The 27,916-nt window shown below is 33.8% G+C and overlaps 1 protein-coding gene across 2 annotated transcripts in view; it reads left to right on the top strand.

Moving 5' to 3' along the window:
- LRRC28 (leucine rich repeat containing 28) overlaps positions 1–27,916 on the top strand; it is a 167,765-nt gene that overhangs the window by 28,803 nt on the left and 111,046 nt on the right. For both annotated transcript variants that reach the window (XM_044665420.1, XM_044665419.1), the window contains exons 4-5: positions 12,601–12,638; positions 13,304–13,441. In XM_044665420.1, coding sequence (XP_044521355.1) covers positions 12,601–12,638; positions 13,304–13,441 — 176 coding nt within the window. The remainder of the gene's footprint in view (positions 1–12,600; positions 12,639–13,303; positions 13,442–27,916) is intronic.

Here is a 27,916-nt window from a genome sequence, read left to right as displayed (position 1 = left end):
TGCATATATGTATATATGTATATATTCAGCTTCTTAACACTATATTTTTCTGTTTTCAAATCTTGTTCCACATATTCCATTGGTGCTTTTTGTCTCTTCTTTTTCCTATTTGTGTCTTTTGCAAATTGGTATACCCTTCTTTTTATTGGGCTAATTTTCATATCTTTGCAGTCCATCGTGCTGAGATTACATATTCTTTTTTAAAATTATTTTTATTTTCTTAAATATTTCCCAATTAGATGTAAAAAAGTTTTTTAACAACCTTTTAAGGAATTTTTGAGTTTCAAATTATCTTCCTCCCTCCCACCCTTCTCCCTTCCTTGAGAAGACAGGCAATTTGATTTCGATTATCTGTGTGAGGTAATATAAAATATATTTCTGTATTATGTTGCAAAATAAAACATAAACAAAAACCAATAAGGGGGCAGCTGGGTAGCTCAGTGGAGTGAGAGTCAGGCCTAGAGACAGGAGGTCCTAGGTTCAAACCGGACCTCAGCCACTTCCCAGCTGTGTGACCCTGGGCAGGTCACTTGACCCCCATTGCCCACCCTTACCACTCTTCCACCTATGAGACAATACACCGAAAGTACAAGGGTTTAAAAAAAAACCAATAAAAGTAAAGTAAAATAACAGTATGCTTCAATCTGCTATCAGAGTTTTATCAGTTCACTCTTTGGAGGAGGATAGCATTTTTCATCATGGGTCTTTTTGGAATTGTTTTGAATCTTTGTTTGATCAGAGTAGCTAAGTCTTTCACATTTGATCATCACAATACTGTTGTTACTGGTTCAGTGTTCTCCTGGTTCTACTCACTTTATTTTGCATTAATTCACATAAGGCTTCCCAGGTTTTTCTGAAATCATCCTGCTTCTCATTTCTTATAGCACAATAGTATTCCATCACAAAAACACCTTGGTCAGCCATTACCCACTTGATGGACGGACCTTCAATTTCCAGTTCTTTGCCACCACAAAAAGAGCTGCTTAAAATATTTTTGTACAAATAGGTCCTTTTCCATTTTCTTTGATTGCTTTGGATATAGACCTGGTAGTGGTATGGCTGGGTCAAAGGCTGTGCAGTTTTGTAGCATTTTGGACATAATTGCAAATTGTTCTCTAGAATGACTAATTTACAATTATACCAATCGTGCATTAGTGTCCCAGCTTTTCCACATTCCCTCCAGCATTAGTAATTTTCCTTTTCTCTCTTCTTATCCAGCCTGATAGGTGTGAGGTGGTATGTCAGAGTTGTTTTAATTTGCATTTCTCTAATCAGTAATGATTCAGAGCATTTTTTCATGTAATTGTTCTTAGCTTTGATTTCTGCTGAAAACTACCATGTTACATACCTATTCACTATATGTAATTCACTGTGCTAAGTGCTAGAGATACAAAGAGAGACAACAAGAGATAGTCCCTACCTGCAAGGAGCTTATTGTCTAATGGGGAAGACAATAGGCAAACAATTATGTACAAAGCAAGCTATATACAGGATAAATAGGAAATAATTAAAAGAGTGACAGCATTAGAATTAAGAGGGATTGGGAAAGGCTTCTGGTAAAAGATGGGATTTTAGTTGGGACTTAAAGGAAACCAGAAAAGTTAGTAGAGTTGAAGAGGGAGGGTGGTCCAGCCATGGGAAGAATGCTCAGAGCTGAAACATGGAGTGTCTTGTTAATGGAACAATCAGGAAGTCAGTGTCATTGGATCAGAGAAAATATTATAGGGAATAAAGTATAAGAAAAATGAAAAGATAGGAGGGGTCTAAATTATGGAGGACTTTAAATGCCAGAGTATTTTGTATTTGATCCTGGAGACAATAAGAAACCACCAGAATTTATTGAATAGGGGAGTGGCATGACATGGTCACATTTACATTTTACTTTGGTGGCTGAAAGGAGGATGGTTTGGAGTAAGGGGAGACTCAAGGCTGGAAGACACCAGCAAGCTATTGCAATAATCCAGGTGTGAGGTGATAAGGGCTTGTACTAGAGTGGTGGCAGTGTCAGAGAGAAGAGGGTGAATTCAAGAGATATTGCAGAGGTGAAATCAACAGGTATTGGCAACAACTTGGTTATGGCAGGGTACAAGAGATAGTGAGGAACTGAGGATAACTTTTTTACTGTGTGCTTGAGGGACTGGAAGGATGGTGTTGTCTGCTATAGGGAAGTGGGGTTAGGGTAGGAAGGAGAGATAATGAGTTTTTTTTTGGATATATTTAGTTTAAGAGGTTTACTGGACATCTAGTTTGAACTATCTGAAAGGCAGTTGAAGATGTGAGAGACTGGAGGACAACAGAGAGATCTGGACAGAATAGATAGTTTTGAGAATCCTAAGCATTGAGGTGGTAATTAATTCCATCAGACCTGATGAGGTCAGTAAGTGAAGTAGTTTAGAGAGAGAAGAGAAAATCGTCCAGGACAAAACCTAAGGGATATCTACAGTTAGAGGGCATAATCCTAAAGGAGGATCCAGGAAAGGAAACTGAGGATTGGTCAGATAGATATATGGAGAAACATATGTTCTGAAAAACTAGAGAGAAGAGAACATCAAGGAGGAGAATGATCAACAGTGATAAAGGTTGCCTAGAGGCCAAGGAGAATAAGAATTATACACTCTTAATAGAGGCACTTCTTTTTAGGTCCACATAGCCTATTTTTTTTCCAATTTTATTTTATTTTCTCCCCAACCACATGTAAAAACAGTTTCCAACATTTTCAGAAGAATTTTGAATCCCTTCCTCTTACCTTCTACCCTGCTGAGATGGTAAGCAATCTTATATAGATTTTATAAATACAATCATATAAAACATTTTTTTTCAAAATCTTTTCCATTAATCCTTTTGTGGAAGGAAATTCAGACAAAAAAATTAAGAAAAAGTGAAAAAAATTGCTTTGGTCAGGATTCAGATGCTATCAGTTCTTTCTGTGGAAGGAGATGGCATTTTTGATCACAAATCCTTTGAGATTGTTTTATAGCCTATATTTCTTAAAGAATTTCTCATATTCCTTATATAATTTAGTTACTGGATCATCATAAAAGAAACTTTTCAAGCCATTCCTCTTTCATAAGCCATGTTCCTACTTTGTTTTCTTACTGATCTTTGGACACAGTTCTGTGAATTCATCCTTCATGCCAGTCAGCCTTCCTGCTAGGACCTAAAGTTGTATATCATTTCTTCCCTCAAGAGTAATATCACCTCCTTAGATTGGAGGCTCCTTCATGAAGGAGTCATTTATGAAACTGAAGTGATATGACTCTAAAACTACCTTCTGAGTCCAGCCCATGTGATCATTTAAGAGGTTCCTGCTCCCATTTAATGAGATTGAACCTTATTAATCCTTTGACCCAGTTGGGAAATCATATTCACTGATTGGAATGAGGTATGGGAGGAGATGGACTTGTATTTTGCCCAATACCTATTGAAATAATTAGATATGTCAAGGAGGGTAGAAGTAAGTAACATTTTATCCACCGTATGAATGGCAGTAAGCCTCATTTTTTTTTCCATACAAAAAGCATTATCCTTGTCTTTTTATACCAGTATTGTTTTAGAGTTCTGTAATTTTCCCCCTCAAATGCTTTATTTATTGTTGATCTTTTTGGGTATTGTGCAATTTCTGCATATTCTTCTTTAAAATTACAAATTAAAATAATAGGCAACCCTAAAGAAGTTTAATGATTTAAAAAGTGACTGGTTATTTTGTTTCCTTTATGGCCCTATGTTAGAGTTTTGATTTTGATATCTTTTTAGGAGGAAAAGGTGGCAGAGAGAGGTTTTTTTTTTTTTTTTTTTTTTTTTTTTTAACAATTGGCAATATAGATTCTGTAACCTTATGGCAACACTGTGTAATGTAAGGAATACTGGGTTGGATGAGTCCTAGTTCTATTTCTATCAACAATAAATGTCACTTTGGGTTCCATAGAGTTTCCTCTTCTGTAAAAATGTAAGAAAGGGACAGTGGTGGGGAACTAAAAGATCTTCAAGGACTTTCCTGCACTAAAAACATTTTCTATTCCATGTAGCTTACTAAGAGCTTCAGATTTGAGGAGGGAGGTAATATTCTTATGTCTAGATTTTTCTTTCTAGTTCGTAATGAACCATTGAATTTTATTATTATTATAATTTTGGGTCATCTAATTTATATAAGTCTTTTGGAGAATCTTCTTGTACTCAACATTAAGTAATCCCATCAAACAAAATGTCAGATGTTATTCAAAAAAATTCTGACATAAGAAATTAACTTATTAGTTGTATTTATTAGTATTTTTAAAGAGCTTTCCTTGGGTTTAAATAAGAGTAAATTTGATACCTTTTTGTTAGAATTCAAATTTTTGAAGGTAGTTCCCTGAAATACTTTCTCCTTCTTAATCAAACAAGTTATGAGGTCTCTTTTCCCTGCTTCCCTTGTGTTTTGACATCCCTACATTATTTATTATTCCTTTTAGGACTAGACTTGTCTCCTACTCTTCTCCATGTTTTTCTCCTTAAAACTCTTCTCATTTGATTCATTTTCAGCTCCTCTCATCTCCATATATTTAAAAAATTTAAAGAAACCTGTGCTCTCTTCTCAGAGCTGGACTGGGTTGGAATGCATCTGAACACATCCTTTCTTCTTTGCCTTCTTTTTCCTGCCTGAGAAAATTCTCTGTTACCTGTTACACCAAAAAAGTAAATATTGATTTCTTTATTATGGAAGAATGTGAGTTTTATTCTACAGAATGTTAATTCAGTTCTTTTACCATCTGTCTCTTGACATTTAAGCCCTCTTAAAAATTTAGCATCCTATATGGTATTGCACCTAAGTAGTTCCTCTTTGTTCTTTCTGTGGCCTTCAACTAATATGAGAGATTTTTAAAAATAACTTCAACTTGGCTTAGAGACGTGAAAATTAAAGAAGGTTTAAAAAAAAGAAACACAAGAATATGTATTTCATCATTTAGTGTTTTCTTTTTAATGGTATTTATTTACCATTCTTTTTCTCTTATTAGAATGCTTTCATATTGACTATCCTCCTCAGTACTGGTTTCTTTTTCAGGAATGACTCAAAAAGTATTCTTTTGTCCAAAGTCTCTTTTTTCTTTGGTAGTTTCTTTAGTTAGGCTCAACTTTGTAGGATGTTACTTTGGGATCCATCCTGATCTCTCTTGTTTTTTTGAAGTAAATTTAAGTCTCATATTTCTTATAGATAAGAAATTATATTTATTTTTCTTAGTTACTAAAGGACCTTCTTTATGATTGCCTCCAATATTTATTGTTTGACATTCAGGTTCTGCTGTTAACCCCTATTGTGGTCCCTGGTGATTAAGTTTGGAGATTTTTTTTTTAGCAATCTCTGGATTATATCAATCGTAACTTCACCCTCTATATTAATACTTCTGGAGAATTTTCTTGTTATTTTTTTTTCATTTTTTGAAACTTTTGGTTTTTAAATTATTTCTTTGTGCCCTGTCTTCACAATCAGTAGCTTTGGCTTATAGTGAAAACATGTGGTGATTGAATGATAATGTCTTAATTATATTCTATCAATTTTTCTACCACTTTTCTGTTCCAAATATGCCATTCATTTTCATGGCATCAATTTTTGGAGGAGAGATTATTTGTCATGTGTTTTCAGTTATCCATACTCCTATTTGTTATATTGATTTCTTCTTTGTCAACTCTGGTTTCTGCTCTAATTTTAGCCATTTTCTTCCCTCATTTCTGCTTTTAGTTTTCTCTTTTAAACTATTTCAGAGTTTCTTTCTATTTCCTTTATTTCTAGGAGTTTCATAGAATCTGTTGTCTTTGACATGCTTTTTCTTTGGTGGTTTTTTCAGGTTGTTTTCTATCATTGCATAATATTTTATTTATTGTGTTTTCACATGAGTTTTCTATTCATTTTCTCTTATGCTGAGTCTCACTGCTGCTTTATCTAGGGACTTTTAGCTCTTTAATGAAAATTTTCTTCTTCATTGTCTTTTACTATCCTTATTTTTAGAGATACTGAGGAGTATAGTAGATAGAGAACTATCAATGAAGTTTGGAAAACCTAGGTTCAATACTTATACATACTGACTGTGTGACCTTGGATAACTCACTTATCCTCTGTGTACTCAAGGTGATTCTCTATGACAATAAGTTGCAGCAGAGGTGCTGATCTGCTTCAGCAGAGGAAATTCCTTATTGGACCTCTCCCTACAGCAATGAAATTGATTTTCCAGTAAAAACAAAAACAAAAACTTGATGCTTCAACCCATTTCTTCTAATAGTTCGCTGTATAAGGTGTTGGAACTATTTGTACCCCTCTCCTTTTTACTCTGTTTTATGCTTTCTTTATATATACATCTTAAGTGCCATACAGCTTTCATGATGTCCTTGAGTTGAGAGTTGAAGAGAAGAAAGTAAGGAATAAACATTTGTTAAGCACCTACTATATGCCAGACACTGCTAAGTGCTTAACAAATATCAAATTTGATCCTCACAACAACCTGGGAAGGTAGTTGCTATTATTATTTCCATTTTATAATTGAGGAAACTGGAGCAGACAGTAATTTTCCCAGGGCTAAACAATTAGCCAGATTTGAGCTTTGGTCTAACTAACTCCAGACCTACCTTCTTTTTTACCATGCCACTTAACTTTACTATGCCACTCTGATGGCAGAACCTCCTGAAAAAAAAATGCCACAACTGGATTTGTAGCTTTCCTTTGTCAACCTTGCTTTTCAGGGCTTTCCTGACCTCCTCTCCAAAATAACCGCCCTTTTGGATGAAGAAGTTTATTGTCCTCTCCCTGTTGAGGAATATCATGGAAAGTTGGGAGGGAGGGAGGGAGGTACAGAATTAATGTTACCATAGCCAGAACTTGCAATAAATTTAAGCCTATCAAGTTGTTGAGGCTGTCTTGGGATGAATGATGAAAGATGTTTAGGGTGAGGGGATTTTCATATAGCTTAGCCCTCTGCTGAAATTTTAGAATATTTTATATTATATGGAGATATTTATCTTTTCTTGGTGCAGTTTTTTTATTCCTACATATTTGGAGCTTTTCATATTGTTTTTTTAACATTTATTAATATTCATTTTTAACATGGTTACATGATTCATGCTCCTCCTTTCCCCTTCACCCTCCCCCCCTGCACTCCTCCCACCCATGGCCGATGCGCATTTCCACTAGTTTTGTCATGTGTCCTTGATCAAGACCAATTTCCAAATTGTTGGTAGTTGCATTGGTGTGGTAGTTTCGAGTCCACACCCTCAATCATGTCCACCCCGACCCATGCGTTCAAGCAGTTGTTTTTCTTATATGTTTCCTCTCCTGCAGTCCTTCCTCTGAATGTGGGTAGCATCTCTTTTCATATTGTTTTAAAGTTATAGGGTAAGAAAGTTATTCTGAGAGCTACTTTCTTTTCCATGTTGTTTGTCATATCAGTGTTCTATTTTTATAGAACTTAAAATTTCTTATTGTCCATAATATATACTAATGCTTGGTTAAAAGAAGAGCTAAATAACAAATCTGTTTCTCTGAAACACTGAAAATGTGTCTTCAGGTTATAATTCTCATAATTCAAAAGTCTTAAAGATGTATTTTCAAATAAATAGTCATATAATGATCTAGTATTTAAAATATACTTTTTATTTAATTTACAAAGAAAACTTGTATGTCTTAACTCATAGTTAGTCAACAAGTCTTTATTAAAACATTTACTATGAACCAAACAAGGGATATAACAGAAGGTAAAATACTAGTCCTTGTCCTCTAGGAACATAAATTTTAATAGTCGAGACAAAATGTAAATTATTAGGTACATAAAAATATATTGATCAGATGAAGATAATCTGAAAGGGGAAAGCATTAGCAATTATTGGAGTTGGGAGAGGCCTTTTGGAAAAGGTGGGATTTGAGTTAAATCTTTAAAAAATTTAGAGAAATTAAGAGATAAAGATGAGGGGTCAGAGTATTTCAGACATGGAAGATAACCAATATAAAGACATAGAGATGGGAGGTAAATTGTTTTGTGTGAGAAACTACAAGTGGGCCAGTATAGCTGAAATGTAGATTACATGGAGGAGAATAACATGTAAGAAGGTAAATTTGGACTATATTACTATATGAATATAATTACAAAGCTTTCTTCACTAAAATGAAGACAAATCTAAACAATCAGAGAAATAGTCATTATAGTTAGTGTTTGATAAATCTAAAGATCCAACTATTGGGATAAAACCTCACTATTTGGCAAAACTGTTGGGAAAACTGGAAAGTAGTCTGGCAGAAAGTAGGAACTGACTAACATCTCACATTGCATTCCAAGACAAGTTCATAATGGGTACATGATAGAGGGTGGTATAAGCAAATTATGACTAGCCAGAATTCCAAAGAACTTATGGTGAAATATGCTATCCACATCCAAGTAGAAAGCTGATGGACTGAGAGCATATTGCAGTGGGTTTTTTCTGTTCCTTTTTCTTGCCTTTTAAAAATACTATACATATTAGTAATTAGTTTTATTTTTCTTGCTTTCTCAGTGAATGGAGGGAAGAAGAAGGAAAGAAAGAATTTGGAACTAAAAATATCTAAAAACTGAATTTAGACCTAGGGAAAAAAAAAGGAACAGCCAGGTTGTGAAGAGTTTTAAATACCAAATAAGACTTTCTATTTGGTCCTAGAAGTAATGAGAGTCACTGGAGCTCCTTGAGCAGAGAGTTGATATGGTCAGCACAACCCTTTAGAAAAATAACCTTGTCAGATGAATAGAAGAGACTAGATTGGAGTGATGAAAGACTTTTGATTTTGAAATGCCAATAGGATAATCCAGGAAGCAATTAGAGATTCCTGACTGTAGCTCAGGAGAGAGATAATAGGCTAGATATATAAATATGAGAGTCCTCTTCACATGAAGCCATCCAGCAGCTCCACAAAGATTCCTAAGAGGTTGGACACTTAGAAAGGGGAACAAAGGACTGAGTGAAAATGGGTAGTGGGTTAAAAACTAGTGGAAAGAGAACATAAGGCAAGAATAAAGACATGGAGACATAGAAAGTTTTGGGATAAGGTAGACAGACAGCGAGTAAGCTCTGGTGGTCGAGAGCTTAGATGGTTCAGAGCTCTGATGGTCAAGAGCTTTTTTCTCAACTGTCATATAGCTACTTTTATCGGGGTTACAACCGTATATGGGGGGAAGGGGAGAGCCAGGTGGTCTGATACATACGTAATCATCAGGAGATACAAACTGTGGGAACCTGAAATAACAGGTAGAGCAAACATCTAGATCAGGAATCCATGAGGCCTAAGGTCTTGATACAAATGCTGATTGATTGAAGGTAAGGCAAGGCGACTGAGATAACTGACCAGTCTTCCAGAGTGTAGCCTTAGGGAAGGGCTAGGAATTTGGCATGGTTGAGGTTTAATTCAACTCAAGGTTACAGAAATCAGTCATAAGCAATACAAGAGTCATTTTTCGAGCACTCCTAAAATAATATCAAGATTAGTGTATACCTGGATTGTTACATCACAGAAATGATAATTGAACCCAGGGGAACTGATATCACTCAAAGGTGATAGTATAGAGTGAAAAGAGAAAGGAGTACAGGGTAGATAAAGCCTTTGTGGTTACCATGATTAGTGGGTCTAACATAAATGAAAAGCCAGTAAAAGAGCCTGAGAAGTGATCAGATAAGAAGAGAACCAGGAATGATCCCCAAACTGGAAAATTAAAGAGTATCCATAAAAAGATAATCTATAACGTCATATGCTACAGAGAGGTCAAGAAGGATAAGGACTGAGAAAAGGTTGTTAGTTTTGACAGTGAAGAGATCATTGACAAATTGGGAGTGGTAAGTTTCAGTTGGTTAATAAGGTGGAAATCAGATTAAAACAGAATTAGGAGAGATGAAGTAGAAGTACCAATTGTAGATGGTTTTCTTAAGTTTAGCCATGGTGAAGAAATGGGATGATACCTAGTAGGAATTACGTGATCAAGAGAAGGTTTTTTTGAAGATGGCAAGGAGTGAGGAGGGGAGAAGGAGGGGTGTTATTTGTAGGTATCAGAGAAGGAAGCAGTAAATAAGAAATTGAAAGTGAGAGAGTGAGGATAGTCGTGGGGCAGTTTGCTGAGGAAGTCAAAAAGGGATGGGATCAAAGAGGAAATAGCCAAGGAAGATGTTTTAGTGATGTGAGATGAGAAAGAGGAGAGAAGAGGGAGCTTTTAATGAATGGCCTCAATTTTTTTCAGGTAAGTATGAGGCAAGATCTTTGGCATAGAGGCTGTGGGGGAGAGGCAGTGCTATAAGATATTTGAAGAGAGAGAAGGTTTGGAATAACCACTGTGGAAAATGAGGTAGCAGATCTGTTAGGGGAGAATAGAATGTTTATCTAGCTGCAGTGAGAGTGCATTTGAGATCATATAACAAATCTGTTTATTTCACAATTTCCTCTAGCTCTGGTTTGACAGGATAAAAATAGGAACAAATGGGAGTGGGAGTAATACTGGCATAGGAGTAGTCAAGAAATGATCAGTGATAAGACAAGGGAACCAAGGGTGGAGATAGAATAGAATTGAGTTGGTTAATCAAGGTACTGAAATAGAGAAAGAAGAGTGTAGTCAGTATTAGGGTGAATTACTGTGAAAGGATTGAGAGGTGGAGGGAATGGAGGTTATCCATAGGATGAACAAGGTTAGAAGGTTGTAAGGCTTAAGGAAAATTGGAATGCTAAAAAAATTTAATTAAAGAAACTATGGAGATTTCATAACTAGAGAAGTTAAATACTTGTGGATAATGGCAATGTCAAGGCAGAATTGGAATGGGAAAGATATGGACATTTTGAGTTTTAGATAGGCTTGAATAAACAAAATAGTCATGAAAATAGCCAACTATTTTGTTGATTGCATAAAACTTCTTTTATGTTACCCATTTTTCAGGTAGGTGTCTTGGGTTTTGTGCCAATAAAATATCACTATAGATATGTACTTGTGTTTGTTTTTTTGGCACAAAGAATGTCCAGTTTTGCTTGATAAGAGACAGGAAATCCTGCCAAAAATTAATGTTTCAAGTATTATAAAAAGTAGAAAATGTTGAGCACACACACAAAAAAGTACATGCTAGATATATATATCTTTGTTTAAGTTATTTTAGAACTAGAGACCTGGCAGGCTAGTATGATTTTTTTTTTAACCCTTGTACTTCGGTGTATTGTCTCATAGGTGGAAGATTGGTAAGGGTGGGCAATGGGGGTCAAGTGACTTGCCCAGGGTCACACAGCTGGGAAGTGGCTGAGGCCGGGTTTGAACCTAGGACCTCCTGTCTCTAGGCCTGACTCTCACTCCACTGAGCTACCCAGCTGCCCCCTAATATGATTTTATTAATTAACTGGATAGTAGTTTTCTAAAATTTCTATTTTTCTTTCACTTAAATTGTTGGGTATAGTGTAATAGGCATTATAAAATTGGGGAAAAATAGATGGAAAGAAGCAGTATCTCATAGTGTATATGGTGTTGGTTTTCTCGGTAAAGTCAGGACACTCAATTGTGTGGCCCTACATAATTCAATCCAGGCCTTGCCTCAGACAGCAGCCTAGGACTTAACACAAATTCCTGTCTGCATTTTGGTTGTTAGTTTACATAAGGATGCTTCTCTCTTTCATCCCCAAAGGATATCACAAATTCTTTGAGTAGTTGTGAAAATGAAGAAATTACATAATAGAATTAGACAGAAAATAGTTATTTTTTTAGTAACTACTGGAAAGATACAAATTTTTACTGATTAAAAAAAATCTAGTAGAAAGAAAACTGTAAATGTTGACAGTAGTTTAATAGTAGTTGTGTTTATTCACCACCAGAGTGTGCTAAAGATACTTATCTTTAAAATTGTTCCTGTGCTTAGAACAACCTGAACTTATCAACATATTTAAGACTTTAAAAAATAAGGATTTAGTTTCTTGTTTATTAAAATTAATTTCAAAGAGAGAAAGTTATACTCTAGAGGGGCTTAATCTTTCTGAGGGTACTGTAAGCTAGACACAAATTCTATTTTTAAGATATTTGGACCACATATTGTACCACACCATTAGACATATTGGACATGTTTGTTTAAAATATTCTATGATTATGCAATGATTTTATCTATTACAAATAAAAGTTATATATTAAATTGTGCTTAATTTTATGCACAGATGTGCCCCTGAAAATTTGGCATAAATCTAATTTTTATAAATTGACCAGTTTTTCTGATTAGGGAAACTAAACCATTTGATGGATCTTGGAATAAAATGAAGAATCATTCCTCCCCCCCAAATTAGTCCTTTCTGAAGGTTCCTCATTTTTGTAAAAGTTCTTTGGTATATTCGTAAATAAAATAGTTTATTTTATAGCAAATAATTGCTGTGTTTGTGAGTGATATTCAGTGTGATCAATAGCAGCCACAACCTAGGAAAGTTTGGGTTCATGGTACTGGTCTGAATGGAAGTAATTGTGTAGTTGATTATGATCTGATAAGATTCATATGATCAGAGTCCTTGTCTCTGCCTATTTAATAAGCTTCTAAGTCAAAGTTTTGCCAGTTAATGATCTAGCAAAATACTTGAGAGGACTAGCTATAATTTTCCTTTCTCTTTTTACCCAGGTACCTTCATTCAAATAATATAGTTGTTGTACCTGAAGGTAAGTTCCTTTGCAGTTTTGTAGTACATACAAGCTAGTATTTTTGTACTTTTCTTTATTTTCATAAGTTTACTGAAAGAATTTCCAAAAAGAGTTTAGCACAGTTTTCTTACTGCACTTTTCTCCTTTCTGATGTGGACTAAGTTCATAACTTTTCCATTAAAATTTCAAATGCAATTAAGTGTTATTTTATAACCTAATTATAGGAGATAGAAAAGCTAAATAGAACTTTTGTTAATAAATCTTGATCCTGAATCCCAACCACTCTCTATGTCAGTTGTTACTTAATACTTTTGTTTTGTTTGGTAGTTCTTGATAGTTAATAACCCTGAAAGCTTCCTCATTTATTTTAAATATTATGTAGTTTGTCATATTAAACTCCCAAATGCAAATAAAAGCAGAATCTTAGAAAAATAGCTTTCTGTATCTTCTCATGTCTGAACTTTCACATTTCTAGTTTTCATTCTTTTTCTTCAGGTTGGGATTTTTAGTTTGTGAATGTTCACTTCTTTAATAATCTTAAACCTATGGTTTTACCACCTCACAATCAACTCAGATGTAGATATTAATACTAAGGTATTTTTGATAAAATAACCTCATTAACTTAACATGGTTAAAATTCATTTTTTGTTTTTGTTTTTGTTTTTGTTTTTTTATCATTTAAGCCATTGGTTCCCTTGTAAAACTCCAATGTTTGGATCTGAGTGACAATGCCTTGGAAATTGTCTGCCCAGAGATTGGTCGTCTGAGGTCCTTACGTCACCTTCGATTAGCTAATAACCAACTAAAATTCTTACCTCCAGGTGAGTCACAATCCAAGATTTGTCATTAAGACTATGGTTTTAGTCTCTTAAAAATTAATTTTTGCCTACATGCTTAAAATATTCAAAGTTGTCTTTTTAAATTGAAGATAAAGCTTCTAATAATGATTACTAAGGAATATAGCTGACATGACCAACAGCACTCTATCTTCTGAAAATATGTAGAAATGGTTTGATAGGGAACTACAAGCAGTATTTTTGGTGTTTATATTCTGTATGTCTTCATTTCAGGTGCACTGTTCTTCAAAAATCTTTGTGTAAAAAAAAAAGCTATCCCATTCATTTCCATCTTCACATATGGGTTGTAATGCAGACATTATCATGATTTTTTTTATTAATATAATTTATTTACGAGTGTCTCAACTCCTCCCTCACCTTCCCACATCATAGAATGTATCATCTGGGAGACATATATATATATATATATATATATACATATATATAAATATATATATAAATTATGTTTTTCATATTTCCATTTGTCTGTTCCTTCTCTGGAGGTAACATTCACATTTTTCAAAAATTAAATGTGTAGCTGTGTATGATGTTTCCTTGTTTCTACTTTTTCTCTGTTCATTATCCCATGTAGTTCTTTCCAACTTTTAAAAAAATTAGTCTTTTCATTGTTTCTTATGGCACAGTAGTAGTCTATATCATGACTTTAATAAGAAAGAAAAAGGCAATATTTTCTTCCATTTATTATGTTGAAAATTGGATGTTAAAAATAGTGTCATGTATATAAGTTTAAATGTTTGCTTAATCATGTTAAACTGCATGTTAGCCTTTAAAGGGAGATTCATAACATTTTAATATGAAATTAAAATACATAGAATGGCTTATTTTTAGAGATTAGAGGTCTACCTCCAAAATTTCTAACTTTTTATTTTTAGCAAAAAAAAAATCTTTTTAAACCCTTACCTTCCACCTTGGAACCAATATTGGTTCCAAGGCAGAAGGAGTGGTAAGGGCTAGGCAATGGGGGTTAAGTGACTTGCCCAGGATCACACAGCTGGGAAGTGTCTGAGGTCAAATTTAAACCTAGGACTTTTCATCTCTAGACCTGGCTCTCAATCAATCCACTGAGCCACTCAGCTGCCCCCTAACAAATTCTTAAATAAATTGGTTTCTTTAAGGCATTTTCCCTTGCCTTCCTGATATACATCTGTATTGTTCTCTGTTCATTTCCCCCTCTTTTTTACTTTTTTCTTATTTCCTTAAAAGGATATGCAAAATGTATACTGTAGTATATTGTTTGATGTTTCTATGCCAAACTTTTTGGAGACTTTTATTCCTGTATGTTAAAATATTTCAACTATACTTTTTCTGCCAAATGCCACTTTTAATATAATGTTAAAAAATATACTGTATATTTTGGAAATTTTTCTTTTGATTTATTCAACCTCAGAATTGGAATTTGAACTTTGGCTTCATGAAGGATTTCTGTTTACTTAGAATTTTAAGTATATTTTGACACTGTTAGGTTAAAAATAATAAAGGTAACAAGTTTCATGAATATGTCCTTTTGAAACATTCTTAGTAAGCTAGTTTTTTTCCTCTTATTTTGTTGAACAACCCCCAAATGACAATTGAATGACATTCTATTTTAAATTATGTTTGGTTGAGAGTCAGGCCTAGAGACGAGAGGTCCTAGGTTCAAATCTGGCCTCAGACACTTCCCAGCTGTGTGACCCTGGGCAAGTCACTTGATCCCCATTGCCCACCCTTACCACTCTTCCACCTATGAGCCAATACACAGAAGTTAAGGGTTTAAAAAAATTTTTTTTTAAATTATGTTTAGGTTCTTTTCTCTTCTTAGCCCATCCACTCTTTCTTTTTTATCTCATTAGCTGCTGAGGACTTGGTTTTCTTATCTGTGCAGATGATTCAAGTTCATCTTTCTACCCTTATTGTTCTTGTGAATTTCATCATTTTTTTGCCAAGACCTGCTTAAAATCTTTATCTCAGTACAACATTGGTATTTCAAACTCAATGTATCCAAAATGAAGCAGCTTCTTAAACCCATCTCTCCTCCAAACTAACTTGTTACTGTTGAGGGTACCAACATCTTTCAGTTTCCCAGATTCACAGACTTGAGAGTCATCCTTCATTCTTGTCCTGAATCCTCGTATCAAATCATTCAATGAGTTTTCTCAATTATACTTGCTTAGTATCTTTCACATTTGTTCCTTTCCCTCCCCTCATATGAACATCACCCTTATTCAGGCTCTTATCATCCTTTGTACAGACCAATTGTCTCCAAACTTAATTTTTCATTCATCAGTAAAAAAGTTTTTGAGTATGTATCCATATGTACAAGTTTATTTATAAATTATATAAGCATAGAATTTTAGCTTGGGAAAGAAAACAGAAATTTTCAAGGGATCAGATAAAGATAAAATAATAATTTGATCCTAAAATTTATCAGATAGCACTGAAACTTATTGAGTAGGAGAGTGATCTAGTCAGACCTGTGCTTTTGCACCTCTGTGGAGAATAAATTGAAAAGCAGTGAGACTTGAAACAGGAAAACTAAAGACAAGGGATGTTTGAGGATTGGTTTTGTATCCCACACAGCTAGCACTGTGTATGGTACATAACAGGCTCTTAATAAATGTTTGTTCAATTGAATTGAATTATATAGTAAGATAAATGTATATTGAGATAATAGGATTTTAATCAACTTTCTGAAATCTTAGACTCAATATAAAAACATTTATTAATAGACAATTTGCTATGCTCAACTTCTGTTTTTAAGAATTTGAAGGAAGGGAATTGGAGGAAGTTATTTTAGTGTTGCTTTGGGTGTGCCATCACTACTTCATAATTAGGCAGAGTTGATTTTCTATAATAGATTAAGTTTCAAATTGGATTTTGATAGAATCATCACTTGGTTAAAATGAGATAGTTTTAAGCATAGAGATGGCATTTTAAAGAAGGCACAATTAGTGAGAATGAAAGAAAAATGTTCAAGTGATATTTTCCAATTTCAATTGGTTGTATGCAGTATTTTAAAAAAGGAAATGGCAGTTATTTTTACATAATACATTTATAAAAGGAGGAACATTGAATTAATAATAAAGCTTCAGTCTTAATATTTCAATTTTCCTTTTTCTAATGTGGTGCTAACAGTGTTCAAAATTAGTTTAAAATTTCATTGCCAGCCCATCTTTTTGTAAGCTGATAGGTAACTTTGTTCATCTCAGATTTTGTCTTGGTTATATAATTAAATGAGCACATAAATAATAAAGCTTAGAGAATATAAGTTGTCTTTGTCTGGCTTTACTTTGTATTTTTGATCACTTAATAATTCAGAGATTACTAATGGCGATGTTCATAAGATATGGACGAATCTAAAGAGATCACATAGCTAGTTAATAACAAAGTAATAGAATTACAGAATTTCTGAAATCATCTAGTCCAGCCTTGTCACTTTACAAAAGAGGAAATTGAGATCCAGGGAAGTGGAGGGGCCTCTTTCCATTGTTTTTCATTCCATCCCATTATTATATTTATTCAAATAAACATTCTCTCTCTTATGTCTCTTCTTTGTATCTGTTTCTTTGATTAGATTTCTCTTTACTCTTTTGTAATGGCCAGAGTGTAGGAAAACTTAGATTTCATTCTTTACTCTGTTTCTTCTATCTATGTGACTGTGACTCACTTAACTTTTCAAGACTCAGTTTTCTCATCAGTAAAATAGGAAAATAATCTTTTTACTACCTACTTCACCGACTTTGAGTGGAGTAAATGCTTTGTAAACCTCACAGTGCTGTGTGAGGTGAAATTATGTGATTTTATTGATTTAGCAAATGTTGAAAAGTGGCTCCTTTCAGCCTCTTTGGAGAGAATTCCAAATCGATTTGATTATGTTCCAAACAAAATTAGTTATGTTAATGCTACTTCTTTCACCTGTAGTCATTAGGGAACCAAATGATGTCTCACACAAGAAATATGAGTAGCTATTTTGTCAAAGATATCCATACTGTGAACCAGTATGAGGTAAAGAGTCAATGTTTAATTGTATTAATAATATTTTGGTATCAAAACAATATTGATTTCATTATTCCCCATACCAAAAGTTGAGGTTGCTATGTTATATAAGATTGTTTAAGGGCTAATACATAAGCAAATTTGTCACAATTATATATTTCAGTGGGTTTTATATGGGCTATGAAGGGACTCTTCAGCTATTATTTTGTTACTATAAGGAACCGAGAAACCTCCCTCTGCCAATTCAGATCAACATTTCTACAACTTACAGTCTTAGAGAGTTGCCTGGGACGCTGAAAGGTCAAATGACCTCCTCATGGTCACTTGGTCAATTTGTGTCAGAGACGTAAGTTGAATCAGTTTTCCCAATTCTATACTGTCTGTCTCTCATTTCATTGGATATCTATTTAAATTTAACTTAGTCCAAAATAACTAGAGTTCTATGTTGTATTTAGTAAATTACCACATATTTAGCAATACAGAACATTATAATTTAGTTCTACTTGAATGTTTCATAATATATTAGTTCTTGAAAATTGTGAGTGTAGAGCACATATTTTGAAAGGTCTCCTGAGCCAGATAAGATGGATCCATTCATGGATTCTCTGTTTACATAAATAGAATTGGTCTAAATAAGAGATACATATAATTAGAACTAATGCAGACCATAGTTTCCCTACCTTAGTAAATCATCTTTGTGACCTGCTGTGGCTAGAAAAATGAATCATCTGCTAGCTAATCTTTTGGTAATGACCCTTTTTGAATTTAGTGAAGCTCTTCTTCAGATGACAACCTGTCACAAAGTCTGGATTCAAAGTTTTTATAACAATGGAAGACCTTCTTCTGGAGCTTTTGCTGCACTAGTCAGAGATCTCAGGATCCCTTAATGAAATATTGATGTAAGACTTCAACAATTTTTTTTGAAAATTCTACGATTAGTAATGCTTTTTTTTTCCTTTAAGATGTTAGCTCCCATATGGTTTTAGCTTTGAGTTATTCTGAAAAATAATTACTTTAAATGTGAACCACTAACACCTTCTAAAACCTTTTCCTAGGTTATTTTTCTCTTTACTCTATGCTTTTCAGTAGGCAGGAAGACATTTCCAAGGCTCTTTTGGATGAAAGAGTTTTTATATTGTCTAAATCTATTAAATACTTTTAAAAATTTTTATTTAAAAAAATTAACAATCCTTTTTCTTTATTAATTTCTTCATTTTGATTATCTCCTTTTCTTTGAAAAGAAGAAATAAAAATAAAATAAGTGTATCAAGTATGCACAATCAAAACTGATTCCCACATTGGCTTTGCCAAAAAAACTATATGTCTCATTTTGTACTCTTGAATCCATCAGCTTTTGTCATTTTCCTTTTTTGTCTCCTCTTCCAATCAAACATGTGTTAGTAGAACCTTACAACCAATTCAATTTGCATTTGTTGGATGTTCCTAACTTCTGGGTCATGTAAAAAAAGATAAAGGATTAGACATTTTCTCCTATTGCTGAGACCTTTTAAAACTCTCCAAAATTAGAATTATGCACAAGAAATGAAATTATTTTTCTCTTTATGATCTAAAACAGTGGTATCAAACTTGAATAGAACTGTGGGCCACAACTCCATGCATAAGAATCCTTGTGGGCACATATTGACTTAAGAAAACATATACTGACATTACCTATGCTTTATTATATTTTCATTGATTCTATTAAATGTTTATCAATAGCATTCTAATCTTATTGAGGCTGCACTTAAGGTTTTTATAGGTCCACAGACCATACATTTGACATTTTTTGACATAAACACCAAGAACTATAATGAGGTAAGAAATCCATGAGCTAACAGCATGAAAAACTACTCCCTTATCCTTGACTTATTTAGCATTCCTACTTTGCTTTGGTGGAGCTGCACAACCTACCCTAGAGGCAGTAGAACTCAACTCTGCTTCCTACTCTTACTCTGTGTTAGAGTTAGGAATGAAAAAGTGAAAAACTTCCTCTGCCTGAGCAGCAGGTTTCAGTCAACCAAAGAATTAAAGAAGAATGGGAACTAGGACAAGATGATAATATGTGTGTGGAGCTTCATTAGACTTGAAGGAAAGGAGTCCTGCATCTAGCTGAGGCAGACCTGAAGGAAAGTCCCCTGGAAGGGGACATACTGAGGCCAGTTATGTCCCCCTAGAAGCCAGATGGAACAGATGGGCTGGTAAAATTTGAATTCTTCAATGTGGAAAGATTCTGGGAGAGTTTTGAAGTTCAGGGCTTAGGGAAATTGCCTTTAAAAGAGGAATCAGAAAGTGATCAATAGGGGAACATGGAGGAAAAAAGACTAAAATTACCCAAAATCTCAGGAGGAAGAAACCTTAGTTCAGAACTTTGAGCACAGACTGATAAACGTAGAGAGAAGATGTTTAAAAGAGAAAAAAAATTCATCACCAAATCTTCTAAAGGAGTTCAACTGTCTAACAAAGGAAAATGAATCAACACCTGATAAAACAGACCTATGGATTCCCAAGACCACATGGCATGTTTCCTTATGGTTCAAGAGAGAAATAAGAATTGAGAAAAAAAGAATATACGACTTTTATAGAAGAAATAACTTACAGAATTTAAAAAGAACTTGAATCCATGATGGCAATTCTTACCAAAGTAACACAGGAGAGAACAATGAATTGGGAATGCAAATTCACAGAAGTGAAAGGCAATTTGAGAGAAACAAAAAAAACATTGCTGTTAAAAGAAATCATAATCTCTATGTAAGCAAAACATATGGATCTCAAAAACAGGCTACATAGAGACAACTCTAGGATTATAGGTTCCCCAAAACAGTATAAGTCCATAAATTGAAATGTTATAATGCAAGAAATTATGTAAGAAAACTTCCCCAAACTTCCAAACACATAAAACAAAATGTCTATCAAAAGAACTCATAGGTCACTACCAGAAATTGCCCTATGCTTCAAAATCCAAAAGGCATAGTGGTTAAATTTTACAATTTCAGTGACAAACAACAAATTCTAAAAGCAACCAGGAAAAGAACTTCAATTATGAAGGAAAGGAAATTCAAATAATAGAAGTCTGTACTGTATCTGTATCTGTACCTATTTGAAACTATAGGAAAGCATGGAATAATGCATTCTGAAAAGCAAAAAGGGCTGAAGATATAACCCCTGGTGACATACTCTGCAAACCTTAGCCTAATCTTCAATGAAAAAAAAAGATCAACTTTAAAATAAGAGAGACAGTTGAAGCATTTTTATAAAGAAAATCAGATGTGACCGTATTTTTTACTTTGCAAATGTTCTAAACAATGAAAATACAAACAGAGAATCCAAGAAAGGTAGAAATAATGGGAAATTACCTGGAGATTAGGGTGGTGAACTATGAAGAAAAAGGCAACTAAAATATTATTTTTTAAAGAATTAAAAACAAAAACATCAAAATGACTACAGAGAGATCAATAAGAGATTTCTTCCTAAAAGTACACAGAGACAGTAATGAAAGGATAATTTAAATGGAAGAATTAAGGGTGAAGGAACAGGCTTGAAACACCATGGACTAAACTTCATAAAACTCCATATTCTTATGGGTAACTTTAATATTATAGGGTTTAGAGAAAGGGGAGAAGGAGAACTGATTGGACAAGGAATATCAGACTGAAACCTAACAAGTTGAGGAAACACAAACCACAACAAAATACAAGGTATGGGAAATCTTGGAATGGTAGTTGATGCCAACTGCCACTACAGATCCACCTAACTTGGGAGTCTATGAAACCTTCAAATAACAGTGAGTGATACTGGAACAAAAGATTTATAAAGACAGGTTTAATAAAGACTGTAGGGGTTAGGAATAATGGGAAGAGGACACATTAAACCTAGGACACTAAAAGACAAACACAAGGGTTGAGAGATGGGTCAAAGACTACACTGCTCTAAAATAGACTCTAACACAGGCTGGAAGGGAATTGGATCTCTCACAGATTTTGTCCACTTCTGCTCATCTTGATGATTACAGGAAAACAGGTTCACAGGAAAGTAAATCCAGTAAAGTAAATTCAAGGAGTTTGTCTCAGACTGGGATGTCCACCACCTCAGTTAGATCTTCTTGCTCACTTGATCTTTCACTGGCAGGTTTTCCTTCTCTGTGTTAAATCCACACTCCTTGGGCTCTCCACTGGGACAGGTAAAAGCAGCCACAAACTCTCCCTGTCTCAGCCTTCACCAGAGTCCCTCAAGGAAAACAGTTCCCTTCTCTTCATTCCATGGTTGGAACTCTCAGGTCTTTAGAGAGAGCCTGGCAGCCTGGGTGCTAATATCACTAAATGTCTAAACTTCCAAATTTGCTTTTAAAACCTATTTCCCTCTTACAACATACATATGTTGAGTTCACGTTTTTGTCTATTTTTGTGGGACTAAACAACAATATGAGAGGGCACTTAAAAGAGGATAGGGGAGGCACAAAATAAAGGGTAATGTATAATGTACCCTAATAAAATCAGTGGCAAACAATGAAGGTAATATGGTCTTTCACTGTAGTCTTTCCGGAAGAAGAGGGCATAAAGAAGATTAGGTGAGGTACTGAAGGCAGGGATCAAAATAGGGGGAACAAAAAAGGAGACATTTTGATTTTGTGTTGGGAGTCCAACTGCAGAATGTTTCCACAGGGAGAAAGAAATTGTGCAGTAGGAAAAAGGAACTTTATAATGGATATTTGTTGCATATAGGTACAATGAAAAAAGGGAATAGTAACTATCTACAAAGCAATCATATAAACTGTTTAGAAGAAGGAACTCAAAATAAGGATCTTCACCACTTTAATTGAATGTGGAATACATAAAATAAGGAAGAAATAAATAAGTACTATGATCATGATTTTTAAAATGATAGTATAGACTATCCAGAATGGGAAGAGAAGTAATGAGAATGAGGAAAAGATCTCCATTTTTTGAAAAAGGTACTGAAAATTAAAAAATAACAAAACAAGTTGAAAGATAGGAAATGACAAAGAATTTTACTTGACTGCTTCACTGAGAGAAAAAATAAGGGAAAATAAATAATTAGATTAAAAAAGAAGGAAAAAATTAACAAATGGGGCAAACTTTAAAACTATAGAATGGAACAACATAATGGATGGGAGAAGCAGTTGAGAGCTGTGGAGAAAAAAAAGCCTTTGGAATGTTAACTGAAGAAAAACAACTGATATATCTACAGAGAAAAAATTGCAAAAATGATGAAAATATAAGTCTAACATTCATAACTTGAAAAGAAAATGGATTGAGCAATTCAATAGCAAGAAAATATCACAGATTAAATGAAAAAATAAAACTCCACAATCTATTGATTAGAGGAAATATCCTTAAAAACAAAATCATACAGAGAATAAAAATGAGGGGCCCCAACATAATTTACCATACATTAGCTGAATCCAAAAGAATGGGTATTGCAAACATGCATATTAAGACAAAGCAAAAACAAAAATGCACAACATAAAAAGAAAACAATGAAACTACATTATGCTAAAAGCCAGTAGCAATCTTATATTTGCCAAATAACTTGATATCTAAATCCATCAATGAAAAATTAGCTAAACTACAAGAAGATATGAATAAAAATATAACAGTGATAAGAGATTTTAATATCACTCAATTTTGTTCAGATTTAACAGAAAAATAAGAGTGGATTGTGAGAAAAAGTGTATTAGATTTATGGGATATTCTAAATGGGGCTGTTAAACACTATTTCTCAGTATCACATGGAATTTTTATAAAAATTGACCATGTAGTAGGGCACAGAGACAGTTAAATATGAAAAAGGCAGAAATAGTAAAACCTTTTTCGGCTATAATGCAATAAAAATAGTTGTCAGGGAGCACAAACAAAAGATAGATCCAAATTTGGCCTTATCAAATAAATGGGTCAAAGAACAAATAATAAAAATCATAACTATGGGAGATAAAATGATAAAATAATATATTTTGAGGATACAGCTACAGTTGTACTTTTGGGTAAAAATTATATCCCTAAAAACGTTAACAAAACAAATGAAAGGATTAATGATTTTTAAATCTGAAAAGTCAACAAATAAAGCTAAAATAACTATAAAAGAAGATACTTAAAATTAAGAAAAATAAATAAACTGGAAACCAAAAAGACTATAACAATGATAAAAGTAAAAGTTGATTATTTGAAAAGTTTAGCAAAGATGATAAAATTTTATCTTGCCTGATTAAAACAAAGGGGTAAGGAGGCAACTAAGTTTCTCAGTGGATTGAGAGCACAAGCCTAGAATCCTAGAACCTTGTTTAACTAACTAAACCTACCAGGACTAAAGGCCTGACTTCAATTGCTGAATTTTCTAGTTCTATTCAAGTTGGCTTGGCTTAACAAAGTTGATCTTCAATATTTATCTTCTTATTGATGTTTAGAAAGTTGTATATTATTGATAATGTATAGGAATGGATGCTGATAGCACTGGATGAGCAATGAGCCTAGGTAACTATTCTTATAAAGCATAAGTTAACTTTAGCTTAGAGACAATTTTGAAATGCCTATCCTCCCACTGTTCTCCAGACTGAGACCCTGAGAAAAGAAATCAGCCTCAATTTATAGGGTGCTCTTAACAGACTTTTTGGTCTTATGCCAGCTCATGCCACCCCTGCATTGTGCATTCCAACCTCAGTAACTGGCAACTATCCTGGTCCAATATGGCTTCTTGCAAAAGTATTTACAGAATACTAAGCATTACATCATTTTAGGTGTGTTACTATCCCACAGAATATTGCTTATGAAATGACTTTATCCAAGAACATTTCCAGGGCTCCCCTACAAATGTAAGCAAATTGGGAAAGAGTGACAGCCGATCTAGCCTGCATAACTTGAGGAAATGAAGGTCTGGTTCTTTCAGTTATGATGTTACAAAGGTTTCTTTGCTCATCAGAATTAGGAAAGACCCAAAGTTTGATGATGACCATATTGGGAGAGGAATCCTTTCTTATCTGAGTTTCAGCATAAAGAACAGCTCATAGCTGTAAGCCAAGACTAGCCTTGTCAAGAGTCCCAGGCAATCTTAAAAGCATGTCTTTTTATGACTGCTTTTCCTCAGTGGACTTAATTTGTCCTAGGCTCCTCCATAGTACTAAGCCCTGGGGATACAGTTAAAAATCAAAGAAAATCCCTGTCCTCAAGAGCTTACCTTCTTTTAAAAAATATTTTATATTTTATTCCTTCAGTCAGTAAAAATCTACTTTCTTACCTTGACCTCTTCCTCCCCAATTGAAAACAACAAAAAACAAAACTCACTACAAACATGTATAGTCAAACAACAAAATTCTGCATCAGCTATGTCTAAAAAATTTGCCTCATTCTGAACTCTTAAGTTCTGGAGGTGGATAGCATGTTGTCATTCATTAATCCTCTGGAATTGTGGTTGATCATTATGTTAATGAGTTTTTAATTCTTTCAAAGCTGTTTATCTTTGCCATATTGTCGTTACTATCTAAATTGTTCTCCTTGGTTCTCTTCTTTTCACCTTGCATCATTTCAGTCTTCTCAAGTTTCTCTGAAACTATTCATAATTTTTTTACTGTACAATAGTATTTTATCATATTTATATGCCATAAATTGTTTAGCCATTCCCCAGTTTGTGGATATCCCCTCTGATTTCCAAAAAAGTTATAAGTAGTTTTATACATACTTGGTTAGAGTTTGTTTTGCTTAAGACTAATATTCTTGAGGTAGCATGGTGGCTGAGGAGATGGCCAAGGAGTTAAGTGAAGTGTGGCTGGAACCAGGTATAAATGTAGTGCACATCTAATGAAAACAACATTCCTTACATCAGGGCCCCAACATAGGAGCAGCTAGTCATCCTCTTTGACAATCCATGCATCAAGGGGAATTAAATATCAAACAAAGCTGGAAAGAGGGTTTAGTGCTAGATTGTAGATGGCCCTAGATAATGACCTAAAGATTTTGCTTTGTCCTTTATTCAGCAATGAAGATTTTTGAGTGAAGAAATGACATGTTCAGACGCCTGTGTCTTTCTTAGGAACTTTAGATTTGTACTTTAGATTTGTAAGGAATGAACTAGAGAAGGAAAACACTTTAATGATAGGGAGAACATCTAGGAAACTATTATAGTAGTCTAAGTGAGAAGAGAAGGTCTGAACTAGAGTGGTAATGAGAAAAGATTGAATAAAATAAATATGGAGTTAGAATTGACAAAACTAAGCAATGAATTTAATGGGGTGAAAGCTGTTGAGGAGAGTGGTAAATTGAAGATTATTTTGAAATTTTGAACTTGGATGACAGGGGAAATGATGGTGTCATCTATTTAAAAAAATAGGAAAATTAGGAGGTAGCTGGGAAGAAGTAAGTTAAATTCCATTTTGAACATACTGAGTTTGAAGTACCAGCATCATTTAGGTAGAACTGTCCAGCAGGTTATTGGACTATGTGGGATTATAGTTCAGGGGAGAGATTGATGTTGGAAGTTCTGATATAAATTTGGGAGATACAGGGCTAGCCTAGAAGCCCCCTTCTGCCTTTCACTATAAAATCTTTACATATGTGTGTATGTGTGTGCGTGTGTGTGTGTGTATACTTCTGCCAAATATTCATTATCTTGCCTCTGTGACCCCATATTAATAATTTTTAGTTAATTTTATTTTTTCATTACTAGAATTTATTAGCAAGTATCTCAGGCCCTCCCTTCCCTCACTGCATCATAGAAGGCATCATCTGGGAGAAAGATGTATGTATGTATATGTATAGTGTCTTTCATGTTTCCATTTTCCAGTTCATTCTGTGGAGGTTATTCAGAAGTTATTCTTCAAGTATTAAATCTGCAGCTGTATATAATATTCTATTGGTTAAATTCAATTTACTTTTGGTTATTCTTTCTATGTATTTGTTTATAACTATTTTGTAGTTCTTTACAAGTTTTTTTTTTAATTAGCCTGCTTATTGTTTCTTATGGCACAGTAGAATTCAATCACACTCATATACCACAATTTTGTTTATGCAGTTCCCAATTGATGGACATTCCTTCAATTTCTAGTTCTTTGCCACCACAAAGAAAGCTGCTATAAATATTTTGGAACATGTAGGTTCTTTTCCTTTTTCCCTGATCTTGGGAAATAGACCAGCAGTGGTATTGCTCAGTCTAAGGGTATACAAAATTTTATAACTCTATGGATGTAATTCCAAATTGCTCTCCAAAATGTTTGGATCATTTCACAGTTCCACCAACAGTGTATTGGTGTCTCCATTTTTCTACATTCCCTCCAGTAATTATCATTTTGTCTTTTTGTCATTTTAGCCAACCTGCTAGATGTGAAATGATATCTCAGAATTGTTTTGGTTTTCATTTCTCTAATCAGTAGGGATTTAGAGCATTTTTTTTTACCCATTCTGTATATGGCTTTGATTTGTTTCATCCAGAAATTGGCTATTCATATTTTTCCCATTTATAAATTGTGGGTGGCTCTTATTCGTATAAATTTAAAAAAATTCTCAATATATTTTACATATGAGGCCTCCTATCTAAAAGGGTATCTATAAAATATCCTCCCTCAGTTTTCTGCTTTCTTTCTAATCTTTGCAATCTTTGTTTTATTTATATAAACCCTTTTTAATTTAATGTAATAAAATTTATCTACTTTACACCTCCTTTCTATATCTTGTTGACTCATGAATTCCTCTCCTATCCATAAATCTTATAGGTAATATATTGCCTTTATTGTTCTTCTAATTTACTTCTGCCCTCTTCTTTTTATCTAGATCATGTATGCATTTTGATTTTATCTTAGTAAATAGTGTAAGATATTGGTCTATACTTTGTTCTTTCAAACTAATTTCCAGTTGTGCATCAATTTTTACCAAATAATGATTTCTAAACTCCAAAACTTATATCTATGCTTTTGTCAAATACATGGTTACTATAATATTTTACTGGTATTTGTTGTGTGTGTATATATATATGCATATATATATATATATAAATATATCCTATTACATTCATTCACCTCTCAATTTTTAGCCAGCACAAAACAGAATTAAAACTAAATTAGATATAATCCAAAGAGATAAGCAGTGCAATTATATTATGTAAAAATATACCATAGATTTTTTAATTAAACTCTACATTAATTATTTATAATTATATCAAATGTGTTTAGAAAAAAATGTACTTTTTTTTTAAATTTATTAATATTCATTTTTAACATGGTTACATGATTCATGCTCCACCTTTCCCCTTCAACCCCCCCCCGCACCCCCCCCCACCCTTGGCCGATGCGCGTTTCCACTAGTTTTGTCATGTGTCCTTGAACAAGACCAATTTCCAAATTGTTGGTAGTTGCATTGGTGTGGTAGTTTCGAGTCTACACCCTCAGTCATGTCCACCCCGACCCATGCGTTCAAGCAGTTGTTTTTCTTATATGTTTCCTCTCCTGCAGTCCTTCCTCTGAATGTGGGT

Source organism: Gracilinanus agilis, chromosome 2 (genome assembly GCF_016433145.1).
Source record: "Gracilinanus agilis isolate LMUSP501 chromosome 2, AgileGrace, whole genome shotgun sequence".
NCBI lineage: Eukaryota > Metazoa > Chordata > Mammalia > Didelphimorphia > Didelphidae > Gracilinanus > Gracilinanus agilis.
The sequence above is the reverse complement of the archived record's forward strand: the minus strand, read 5'-3'. Positions and strand labels throughout refer to the sequence as shown.